The 12542-nt window shown below is 39.0% G+C and overlaps 1 protein-coding gene across 3 annotated transcripts; it reads right to left on the reverse strand.

Annotated features, from left to right (window-relative positions):
- Positions 1-432: 432 nt before the first annotated feature.
- Positions 433-11915, reverse strand: map3k14a (mitogen-activated protein kinase kinase kinase 14a). Of its 3 annotated transcripts, none has more exons than XM_063472204.1 (16): positions 11855-11915; positions 6320-6592; positions 6155-6236; positions 5820-6039; positions 5142-5525; positions 4914-5048; positions 4692-4821; positions 4121-4249; positions 2715-2819; positions 2464-2621; positions 2223-2373; positions 1686-2006; positions 1484-1593; positions 1189-1327; positions 988-1088; positions 433-869 (listed from the first exon to the last, which is right to left on the reverse strand). In XM_063472204.1, the coding sequence occupies exons 2-16, from the start codon at positions 6576-6578 to the stop codon at positions 708-710; spliced, it is 2586 nt and encodes an 861-aa protein (XP_063328274.1). In that variant the 5' UTR covers positions 6579-6592; positions 11855-11915; the 3' UTR covers positions 433-707. The 3 variants fall into 3 exon arrangements, with proteins under 3 accessions (XP_063328274.1, XP_063328273.1, XP_063328275.1); XM_063472203.1 differs by lacking the exon at positions 11855-11915 and adding an exon at positions 8075-8227; XM_063472205.1 differs by lacking the exon at positions 11855-11915 and adding an exon at positions 7884-7992.
- Positions 11916-12542: the final 627 nt, after the last annotated feature.

The raw sequence follows: 12542 nt of genomic DNA on the forward strand, positions 1-12542 counted from the left end.
TTTTGGAGAAATGGTGGATTATCAAACTGTGATAAATAATCTTTAGATATTAATAATGTCTTCTCTGGCATTAGCCTTGCTCTGCACCAAAGTTTCTGGTAAATATGTCATAGTCATCAGTCGCCAGACTGACTGATATATTCATCCATAGGGGAGGGGGAGGCTGCCACCAGTGTGGAACAAATAGAAAGGCCTTTCTTTTATCATTATTATTATTATTAAAGGATATTGGATATAACCTTAAAAGGCTGAAAAGTAAAATGAGACCAACTTTATCCTAATAGGAAACCATTATATTTATTATAGTAATAGTAATAATATAATTAGTAACTATATAGCTGTAACTTATAAATTGATAGTTCACATGATTTAGAAGTATTACAAACTTGTTTTTTTATGAAATAAAAAGAGAGATCAAACTTTTTTCACAGACTTCACAGTTTTCTATTTATTGACTCAACGTAAACATTGACACATGCAACATTACAAGACACAAAGCTAAAAATCAATCCTCTTTTATATTTCATTTTATTTTTTATTTTTAATTTATGATATTTTAGGCAAAAGCAGTTTGTTAAAGTGGAGGCTCACAAATGTTTTATGGTCCCTCACACATCAACAAAAGCCAAAGACACTTGTTTGAAGCACAACATGAAATGATGAGCGGTTAATATGAAATTGCAGCTGGAATAAAGTAGCTGAGGGCTCTATCGTGTTTCCAGCATGCCATCTTTGATTCGCCATCTCCAGGAAGTGCTGAAGTCTGGAGCTGGAAAACAGCGGAGCTCCAGGCCGGACTCTTGCACCTCCTCATCATGACCAATCTGCTGGCCCTGCTCAGTTTTCAGTGTGTACACCCTCTCAGAGATCTAAATCAGACACAGATAAGCGTCAAACTAGTGCAATCTTCTATTTTTTCTACTTAAATGGACAAACAACATATGCTTTTTGGATATAATAGTGTGGGATTCTGTGAGTAAACCTCACCTGATCACTGATTCCAGTGGCAATATGGCCCACCTTCACCCGACGCATCTCTCTGATCCGGATTTTCTTATCACTAAAGTCTCTGATGCAGACATCCACCCCTGGACCAATCATAAAGCAAAGTGAGGCACATGACCAAAGAGAAAAAAATATATATATACAATTAGGTATCATATTAAACAGAAGAGCTTTTTATCTCACCTTCAAAACAGCAAGGTGGTGGCTGCTGTGTGTGACCCAGGAAATCCAAACTGAACACCTGCACATCAGGCTGGCTATTGCAGGAGAAGACACCGGAGCTGAGGTCGTCTCCTGGGCTCAGAGACCAGCGGCCAGAGTCCTGGAAAAAGGGGAACACAAACCAAACAGTAGGTCTATTATTTCTGCTGTTAACCAAAACAATAGGCCACCAGAGAAGTTCTTTTAAAAACTGTTCGCCTAACAACATGTTTTCCCTGATATTTTGGCTTTATTTCTGCTCTGCATTTTGATTTACCTTTTTTTCCCATGGTTCCCAGTTCGAGTAAGGGTCACTGCTGAGGCAAGACAACAACTGCTCCTGCATCTCAGCAGAATGAAGCTGGGAGAGGCTGCTCAGATAGAAATCTGCGAACAAACGAAAAAACAAAAGCATACACAGTTCAAGAATCTGCCATACTTAACACCTGAAATTAAATACAGCTTAAAGAAAACCTCACCTCCAACCAGCTTCCGTAGCTCAAGTTCAGGTACCGTGGTGATTTTGTTGTCCCTCTTGTGGCTCAGCTCAGAGATCAGCATTTGTGGTTCATGAGGCGAGCCTCGTTTTGACTTCTTAGAATCAGCGTCTGCCTCTTCCTCATCAGTCAGTTTCTTTGTCCTCCTCCCTGTTGTGATCAGCTTTTCCATGGACTCTTGGTGCATCTCTTCATCCTCAAAGTCAGCACTGCTGGTGATGAGTTGCATGGAGTCACTTGGTTTGTTGGTGTTAAGCAAGGGCTCTAAGTAGGGACCCTTCACTGGGCTGGTGAGTCCTCCAACTGCAATCAAATCAATAAAAATTAAATGAACTTATGTACCTACGATAAACTGACTTCAAAATGTATAGCAGGTATTACTAAACTCAATGTGGTCAACTGATGGTCACTAAACCGAGCATTCCATACCATATAAATGCAAAATAACAAACTCTCTATTGTCTGTAAACTCACTGCTGAAACCACCATCAAGCCAGATGCAGTGCAGATTTACTTTACCTTCTCTTATAGCTCTGTCAGTTTTTTCTTTGAGGTCAGATGCTGATGATCTCTTCAGTGGATCCTTCTGGAGTCCTGCTTTTATAACTTCAGCAGTGAGAGAGCCACAGTCAGGTGGGATCTCTCTCAGAGGCGGGGGCTCGTTAGCAATCTGTAACCAATCAACCAAGGGAATTCAGTCAAGGCTTGATACGAGTACTCTAAAGAACAAATATCTGTTAATAAAGTATTCGAAGAATACCTTCAAGTAAAGGCGACAATTATAGTATCTTGTCCAAGGCTGACAACCATTGAGCATGTGCAGTAACATACAGCAGCTGCTCCACACATCTGCTTTAGCTCCGCGGGGTTCTCCTTTTATTATTTCAGGGGCCATGTGAGTCTCTGTGCCCTTCAGATCTGTAATCAAATACATTGAGAAAATTGTGAATTCGGACATGTAAGTGGAGAAATTGCACATCTTACCAAATTACTCAATGACAAAGTATTTACCTTTGGACCTACTGAGGCTCTGACCCTGATTGTCGAGCCTTTCGGCATGTCCAAAGTCACATAGGAAGGTGTCTCTACCATCATCCGACAGCAACACGTTGTCGGCTGTGAGAAACAAGTAGAGTCAGTAATCCATTGCATTAATCTGTGTGCTGCTGTGTGATGTCAGTGGTGCTTGGTTGATTTCCATGACTTGTGCTGTGTAGTTTTTAGATGACATAATTAGAAACAGGGCAGCTGCTTAGACAAAACAGTCTAAGACAAAGGAGCCAAATGAATGGAAAATATGAAGTCACACAGGGACAGCTGCTGTGCTAAACTCTTTAATGTGGAATGGATGTGGAAACTAGTCACAAACCGTACACAGATAAAGAAGATATGTGGTATTATTGTCTAGCTTTTCCTGAGAAATTACAGACAGCAGATGGCGCTTGAGATACACCACAAAACATGTCTTGTCAGCTCTTAAGCTATTCTCTGTCTTTTTTGCTCTTCCTCAATCTCAGTTTCTGTTCTGTTTTTGTGTTTCCTTTGTTCTTCTATATAACCCTTTCCACTTTATTTTCATCTTCTGTATTCTTTCTGTCCATTGTCCTTTTTCTCCTCTTCTTCTCTTTCGAACTACTTCCTGCTCTCTGTCCCATCCCCCCCTCACTCCGTTTCGTTCTCCCTTTCTCTCTCGCTCTCCTGATTTTGTGCACATGCGCCGTGTCTAGAGAACAGCAGTGAGTCACACTGTGGGAAATTCCCAGCCCGTCTTTTTCTCTGTGGTAATCTGGTTTCACAACCCAGGTGCTTGAAGATCAAATCTAGACTGTATCTATGACACTTGTGTTCCAAACAACAGCTGCGCATAGACACAAAATCCTCTGATGAGAACTAATTACAAATCTGACTTTCTCTCTGTCTTTTTTTCAACTTTCCACTACCACAACAAGTAAAAGTCAAGCTGACACATTTCTTAGTTTTACTGTTATTACTATTGTTCTCTAGCTGTTAATATTCATAATGAAAGTGTTGTGAGGCAGTGCCAATATCGATATATTGTTACTTTTTTGGATTTAACATTTACATTTCATAATTTATCACTCGACAACATCACCAATATTTAGGAAGTCACAGGAACAGTCCCAGTCATTATTCATTTGTAAATTATATAGAGATAAAAAGTGGATAAAACTTAACAACTTCACTTTGTGGATTTATTTTCTGTTGTAAATTGATTAAATTACACTAAATTTCTTATAAAAGCTCACTCTTAAGATACGTGTCATGAATAACCACATGTGTTGATGAATGACTTGAATGGCTGTTCAGTCATAAAGTGGGCACACCAAACATCATAAATATGAGGCTAACATTCAAGTCATCAAAGTTTTCAAAGGTATGGCATTTGTATAATATACCTTTAATATCGAGATGCACCACCCTTTTCTTCACTAAGTACTCCAACGCTGTTAAAACTTGAGAGTGGTAGTGGAGACTTAAATCCTCTGGCAGTCGACCACGTTCCACTATCAGCTGGCCCAAGGAGCCTGGAATAACACAAAATGTTAGAGCGGGACAAAGACTGTTGTCTTAGTAATATTTACCAACAGAGAGCATCTGATTAATCTTTTCCTCTGGGTTATGGCTTGTAAAGAAGCCAGCATTTAATGACAATGGAAAAATGTGTCAGGTATATCAATGTTTATCAGGAAGGGAGCTCGCGTCACACGTTTGGTGCAGTTTGGACAAACACTCTTTAAGTAAGGTCAACAGTCATTTCAAGCATCCCAGAAACACCCACTTCCGCATCTCAACACTAATCACATCCGTATTTTTCTACACTTGAACTCAGTCGACTCAAGTTCCATGTACTGTACATGTTTGTGCACTTAATTGATTCCATCTGTTTCTTGAGTTTAAATGACAACAGGAGTAGTTAGTATCAACAACATACGCTGTGTGTGAAGGGAAGATAGTGGGATTGTTTACCAGCTTTGTGTTCCATCAGAAGGACGACATTAGGCCCCTCTCTAACCACTCCAAAGAGCTTCACCACACGAGGAGATCTGAGGGCACTCCACGCACCCACCTCCTCACTGTTGAACCTCTTCAGGGCGATCTTTGAGAAAAAGATGGAACGTAAAATACTAAGATTATGTACATACTTTTATACAAGACCGTTTTTATACAAAACAATATGCTGTAAATTACCTTTTTGGCAGCAAATTTGAACCCACTGTTCACATCTTCAGCACTGTGTACTTCACCATAGGAGCCTTCCTTGATGAAGTGCTGGAGGACATACTCTCTCCCTTCTTTGTACTCTGAGTCCACAGGCTGAATTTTCTGTCAGGAAGAGAGAAACAGGTTAGTTTGGTTCAGTCACTTTTCAAACCAAAACATACTGAAGCAAGCAGAATGAAGCAAAGCAGAACTTACTTCATGATAAAAAATTAGTCCCTCATTGCTAACAGAGTCAGCTTCAGAGAACTCGTCTTCGTCTTCCCTAGTCTCCCTCTCCACTTCTTTGAAAAATGGCCCTGCGTAGCATGGATCCCCCTGACTGACACAGCCCCTGAGCCCAGCAAGGGCCAGTGAGCAGTCTCCCACACTGCTAAGAGAGTCTGAGCTGCTGTTGTGCTCATATGACCGAACACTGGAGAGGTTACCCAAAACTGGCCAGTTCAAAGGGGAACAGCTTGAGCCTTTGGTGTAAACTTGTTGGCTGTAAAAAGAAGCCCTTCGGTCGTCTTCCTCTGAGCTTTCAAAGCTGCTACAGCAAGAGGTACTGAGATCGCTTCTCTCTTCAACAGAAGAGTCCTCCTACAAGAAGAAGAAGAAGAAAAAAAAGTTCTTAGACAAGATGGTGTTTACATCCTCCGATAAATTTGCTCTAGGCTTAAAAATTCAAGGCCGAAAGAGGCGGGGCTGTTGGAATTCAATGTTTCACTTCCACAATTTAAGAAGGGTAATGTTTACATGGGAACTTCTAGAGATTAGGACCCTATTGTTGAAGATGATTTAAATTCTTTTAACAGCACAGCATACTAAATATTAACCCATTTTTCAATCCAGTTTCATAGTCAAGACTCAGAGAGATGTGAAGAGTAACCTCACCAGGATCGGGATCAGAGAACTTCCACTTTCTTGTTCAGGCACTCCAGAAGGCATTCGACGTCTCTGTCGCTGCTTGTCCTTCTTCTTCTGCTGCTTCTTCCTCTTCCCCTTACGTTTCTGTCTCCTATGGGTACTCTTTCTTGAGGAGAGTATTGATGTGCTTGCTTCCTGGATGGTGGCCATTGTTTGGCACGCCACATTGTTTTGGTCAGATGAAAGACTTCAAAAGAAATTCGAAGAAAGCAAAAGGAATTTAAGGCATGTTTACACAATTCAGCACAGACCCTTAAACAGAAATTTAATTTATAATGCGGAGAATGTCCCCAAGATCTTACCTGGTGGTTAAGCATTTAGGGAAGGCACGGAAGGAGCGTTCATAACAGGAGGGGCTGAACTCCTGGGAGTCCTGGGTTTCACCTAAAAGAGCACAGTGTTAATGTAAAATTGGCTCACAGGAAAGTTCATTGATGTGATACACTATAAAAATAAGATATATTTACATTCTGCCTGAGCAACAATGGTTGAGGTCTTGAACTGCATTTCTTCCACTTGTTCTGCAGTTCCATGTGTCAGGAGTTTAGTGAGTTTATCAGCAGACCACTTTTGCGTAAATCCCATTTTGCCATCCTTCCCCTCCTCTTGCGCCTCCTCAGTCTCCTGCTCTGCATTGGAGCATGATGGATATGTCCCCTTCAGGTCAGCTTTTGGTGGTCCAGTGAAAGGCGCTGTTGAGTTGAAGAGCCTCTGTCTCACCGCCATGTTATCTTCTAAATCTGCAAGAGAAACAAGCAGCTGATAAATAACGATCTTCCTTATCAACTGTCTCCTGCCTTTATATTTTGTCTTTAATCTTAAATAAGAGTTAATCAATTTGGTTTTAGTTATAGATGCCTGGGTTGTTTGTGTGGCTATAACCAGAGAGTTAAAAGTAACTTTTTCGTATTATTATTTAAATATTAATTAGTGAATTTCTCTTTGGTCGAGGGCAACATATTTGGCTCCTTTATAAACCGAGCTTTCGATTTTGATGAACATGTTACTTCAGAGCTCACAGTGCGTCATATTTATTCAGTTAGTCAGATGCTTGCTGCGACTCATCAAGAGTGACCTTTAGAAATGTTGTGAAGTTTGTATAAGCATAAACCATTTCTCCAAAATGTAACAAAGGACTTTTATCTGCTAATGTGAGCGTGGGAGTGAGGATACCTAAAAAGGGGAACAAATGGATTCTGAAAACTAAACACATCTCAGGTTAAAGGTTGCAATGCATTTTGCTGTTTGTTTTTGTTCATTTTTTCTTAATTTTTCGTTCTTAGTATTTTTTCAGTTTGCATCTATGGCGCACTTTGCAAATACTTTCCACGGTGCCATTTGCCTGCTGTAATCGAGCACAACAGAAAAGCTCATAAATCTGACTGAAGATCCGACTGAAAGGTTTACGATGGAAATATACACCCATGCATAAACGCAAAAATAATTTGATCTGCTTCATTATGGCTCGTTTGAAGTTTAACATATTTTACTGCGCCACACATGTTTAGGAGCGCAGATGAACTGAAACTGTGAAATTTGAGGTGGGCAGATGAGACAGGAAATTAAACCCCGGCCTTGTTTTCACAGTTGCAAACTCTGTCGCTCAGTGCATGCACTCTGTTTCAGTGAGAGGAAGTAACCTAGGCAATGCCTGGGCTGCACAGCCTGGGCTAATTTGAAATAAAGATTTGCATGGCTGCCTGTTCACACCTTAAAAGTTATTACCAGCACAACAGGTAAGACTGTAAAACCAACACAGGAAAACTACATGCAGTTTAAAAGGCACAAACTGAGAACTACATTTAGAGCAGTACAGTTGCAATAAGCTGCGTCAGTTTGTCCATTACACTAGCAGCTTATCACACAAAGATTAAGCCTAAATTCTTGACTAAAACAATCACATGCACACTACATGCTTTTGCTGCTGACAACACTAATAAAGTATAGATACAAGTAAGAATACAGCAAAAAATAACATCAAAACATAATCAAAATTACGTTAAAGCTGTCTGAGTTTATTAATGATACTACCTTGTACGCAGACTTCATGCACCGCAAGATTATCTAGAGCGAAGCAACTCAACTGTCACTTCCGTCTTAAGACGTTGCACCACCACACCCCAATGAATTTACGTGGAAAGGAAATAGAGAAAACCCCACTGCAACAAACAGGCACAAAAACAGACTCTGTATGTGTGAGCCGACGTAGCGGGCAGACATACCAATAGATGCCAGTCTGAACTGCATTCTCAAGTATTTGTTCTGAATAACCTGTCATCGACACGAACTAGGTGCTCCGTTTGCGTGCCTTCATGTTCGACTTTTCAGTAACGACTCGGCTCAGTCGCTGCCGCTCTGCTTTCTGCTCTCCTGATGCTGGCTTTCAGCCAACTGGGGGGAGGAGCTGGCTGACTATGACTTATGGGAAATGCATCTACACTTCCCCATATTCCCCCCTCCTTCTGCTCCCTCTAACAGGGCTGGTTTACTTACTCTGCCCTCTTGAGTACTACCAATTAAAGGATCAGGTTTGCTTATGGGTATGATGACAAAAAAAAAAAGTGAACTATGAACTGTGATGCAAGTAGTGGTAATATCTAAACCCTTTCAATCTTTGCAGACTATCAAGATACAAGGTTTTAGTGAGGAATAAGCAAAGGATATGATTAGTACAGCACAGCACTGAATTCAAATTTGTTTAAAAAGCAAAAAATCAGTTAAAAAAGTTTCTTTAATGGGTGAGAAACAATTTCAATTCTCTGTGCACTTTAAACCAGGTAGTCTGATAATCACCTGGAATGGACAGTCAACTTTCTGTACATATTCACACCACTAAATGTGAAGGGATTTGTGGCCTTTCATTTGCTCTGATATTCTAATAAGTGCGTGCCCTGTAGCAAGCCAACATTCAAGAGCCCGTCACATGTCATGTCACACGCCCACATTCTCCACTATATGTCCTGTTGTTAAAACAACAAAGAGTTTCTTTCTTTATGAAAATGTGGCAGTGTGAAAACTCACATTATGAGCATCTTCTTGCGAAAAATTATTTCCGAAAACAGTGTTTAGACTGAGGCAAGCGTATGAGCTGTCAATAATCTGATGGCTCTATCTGAAATAATCTCACTTGCTTTTCTCTTGAGCAGAAAAACAACTTAGTCATATAAAAACCACTACAGGAAACTCGGAACACCACTTGACAGGTTCTGGTACATGCCATAATCGAAAAGCTCAATGCAAGTTGCTCACTCCACCCCTACTGATAAGGAAACTGTTTGTCATGACAACAATATCTCTGCTAAACCGACATAAGCTTAAGGACACAGGTACAGACATTGTAGACAGTCAAAGCATTTAGAATTTTGTTTTTGGTACTCTATTAGTCACCAACTTCACATATTATGACTCATAAAAAAGGCAACAATTAGTACCAATTATCAGTTCATCTGCCAATCATTTTCTCATTTACTCATTCTGTCTAGAGCTGAAATATTTAGTCAGTTTAGCCACAACATTATGTGCAACAGATTAACTGTGTGACAAAAAAAAACAGTCAAAAGTTACTAGTTTAAGGTTCAAGATTTTAAGGTTTCTTTTAAGATGTCACTGTGACCAGTGTTTTTTGTTTTTTGTTGGGTTTTGTTTTTTGGGGGGGGGGGGTTTGCTTTGCAATTTGCTGGTTTTGATTTTTAAATTTCATGTTTTTAATTGCCTCTTCATATTATTAAAAGCTTGACAGAAATTCTGCTTTGTTTTGGATGGATTTTGTCCAGAAATCCATTTACATTCATTTGGGGTCAAACTGTTTTAAGCTGTGAATGAATCTGGAAACAGACAGACCAACAGACAGCTCCCTGGTACTACTGTAAAACAGATAAGAATCGGGCTATACGTCTCAGCTTGGGGCACACCACCAATTCTGACCATATTCCAAACTTCATTTCTAGAAACCCTATACCTGAAATGAATCTCCACTGTACTTCACTATTGCCATATATTGCTCATGCAGTCCTGAGAATATTTCACTTTTTGCAAAAGAAGTCTGTGCAACTCTGAGGTCATTTTTTAACTTCTGTTCCAACTTTCTGCACTGACAAGCATGGTATTTTACTAACTTGAGAAATGGCAATGACTGATTATCAAATTCTGCAAATTAATTTTGCAGGTCAAGTAATCAACACTAAAGTCTTTTCATTTACATGCAAACTGAACCTACACTTCCCTGTCAGTGTCATCAGAAACCTAAACAATTATGCTTTAGAGGAGTTTTGCACCCTAAATGTCTACACATATCTAATAAACATGTAACTAATAGTGCACACTATAAACTTTAATCCATAATGATCTTTGCTGTGGAAATCTTGAACTAAACTGTAACAAAACATACAGTTGGTGACTGTACAGCTTCTGCTGCTCTGTTTCTCTCACAGAGATTAATGAAATTCCAAAGCCTTTAGTAACGACAGCTAAAAGGAACTCAGAATACACAGGCAAGAGTTCCTTAAGAGAACCGGTGGCTGCTTCTCAGGAAAGCATTCCAGTCCTCAACTACACATCCTAAAAGATTGCAAAAAAACATCTGCAGGCACACATTTAAATGCAGCTCCAAGTACTCAGTCATACCTCTTGTCTAATGTCTAACAACTTCCCTTTTTCTAGTTACTTCCTCAATATTAACTTCAATGAAGAAACAGTCAGTTACAGTAAGAATGCATAGTCCTCTCTTTGCTGCACATTATTTCCATTAAACTGAGATGTTCTATAAACTCCTTGCATTTTAAAAGAATAATTACCCAGGAAAATTCAGAGATAAGCCATTGTTATTAATGTTATCCCAGTTTTTCTGTAAACATTATTGGGTTCTTTGACAAATTAAAATTAATTTGGAAAACAGTTTTCTCATGAATCAATATTAGAAATGTGTATTTGACACCTCAAGAAAAAAATTCCTCTCCATTTCCCATAGGTTTACGAAACATGGCCAAAGTCAACAAATCTAAAAGCATGTATATTATAATAATGTTCTACTAAGCTGCAATCTTTCTATACATTTTCTATATAGTGAGCTCATCTTAATACAGTCATATTTGCACTTTCTTGCTATCTTGCAAAGAAAATGAGAACAGGATATTTGCACAGGAGGAACAAAAGGTTTTTCGTTTAAGGGTGGACTTGGACCAGTGCTGCTTCGCTTGTAAATGCAGGCCAGGAGTTTGACTCTGGGCCAAGAAAGATCCAGCAAGCATTGGTGCGGTATGGAGGCCCAGCATTACTTGGACCTGAAAAATAGGACCTGCCAAGAGTGACTAATGTAAACAATTACATCTGGTAAATGTAATTGTTTAGCTCTATCAGATTACATGGGGGCTCTAATGTTTAAATGAAACAGATAAGAGCATAAAAAGATATATGACTGCATATATTGCGACAACATATAATAACATACATAACGGCTATTCTTATGAGGACTCCTATAACAAATATAGCAAGTTTTTTTTTCTATCACTAATATGCTCTTAATTTTTTTTTACCAGGTAAGAACATCAACATATCCATGTTTAGAGTTAGTACAGCCTTTGTGACAAAAAATAAAAAATAAAAATAAAATGAAGGTACCACTGAGAAGTATAAGCAGTACGACGGTAATTATATTCTGTACAGTAAAATCTACAGTAAGCCTCTATAACAATTTACCTACCAATGGTCACCTTTGATGTTTAACTATTTAGCGATTCATTTAAAAATGAACATAATTTGACTAAACAGTAATTTCATGTGTATACACGCGCTGTTATTGTGTGCACGCGCACTAACTTCCTTCTAGCCACATTCACCGCCATTTCACATCAAACTTAGGCCCAAAATGTTTGAACTATTCGTTAAACAGTCAAACATGTAAATCAAGAAATCGAGTTCTCGACAAACAGCGGGAAACACTGAAGTCAGAAAGCTCTTAACTTCGTTAAACCGTTCATGATAAATACTATATATTCTTCACTTACCGTATTTCCCGTAACTAGGCGTCGGCCGATGGCGATCTTGACATCATGTAGCTTCTTTCCTGTTTCCGCTTGAATTTCGAAGTAGTTTTTGGGTTCCCTTAATTTTTACAATAACAACATTTAACGTCAGAATGCAAAGACATATTGCGCTATTATTAATCACTGACTGTAACAGTATGTTTAAATCTTGCTCGGACTGAGCACAATGTTTGCGTGTGGCTGTAAGTTGTAGTTGTGCTTTTAATTTGAAGATAAAATGCTCTCTCTTCATGTATGCGTCTGTTTTTAATTTAAAGACAAGAGGATAAGCGTGAAAGGAGAGCTGTTTAATAAACTGCACATAAAAAACCTTTGTTTGTCTGTTTGTTCTATGTTGTTAATAACCTATTACTATATATCTATAGGTCTTGCTTGCTTTCTGCTGAGATATAGATATTTGTATTTTAATATATAAGGCGTTTATGATGTATTTTACCAAGATAAGTATCTACAGTAGATCTTAATGAAATTCTCCTCGCTGAAGATTTTAACTCGCACTGACTATCTTCTGTCTGAGGCAGTTTTACATTTACAAATATTAATCTCACGCAACTAATTTACAGTCCAACTTATCCAAATCTGAAATGCCCTCTTTTACTAACTCTCCCCATAAATATTCCCATATTGGTGTTTTGCAAATGGTGTCAGT

The sequence above is a fragment of the Pelmatolapia mariae genome, linkage group LG4 (genome assembly GCF_036321145.2).
Source record: "Pelmatolapia mariae isolate MD_Pm_ZW linkage group LG4, Pm_UMD_F_2, whole genome shotgun sequence".
NCBI lineage: Eukaryota > Metazoa > Chordata > Actinopteri > Cichliformes > Cichlidae > Pelmatolapia > Pelmatolapia mariae.

What these genes read in the sequence shown, in the direction of transcription:
- map3k14a (XM_063472203.1), bottom strand. Translation starts at nt 8,099, where the DNA reads ATGCAGTTCAGACTGGCATCTATTG. An exon ending in TCTGATGGAACACAAAGCTG is followed by an intron (nt 4,250 to 4,691) that starts GTAAACAATCCC and finishes GTGTTATTCCAG; the next exon opens with GCTCCTTGGGCCAGCTGATA. An exon ending in GCTACGGAAGCTGGTTGGAG is followed by an intron (nt 1,594 to 1,685) that starts GTGAGGTTTTCT and finishes GTTTGTTCGCAG; the next exon opens with ATTTCTATCTGAGCAGCCTC.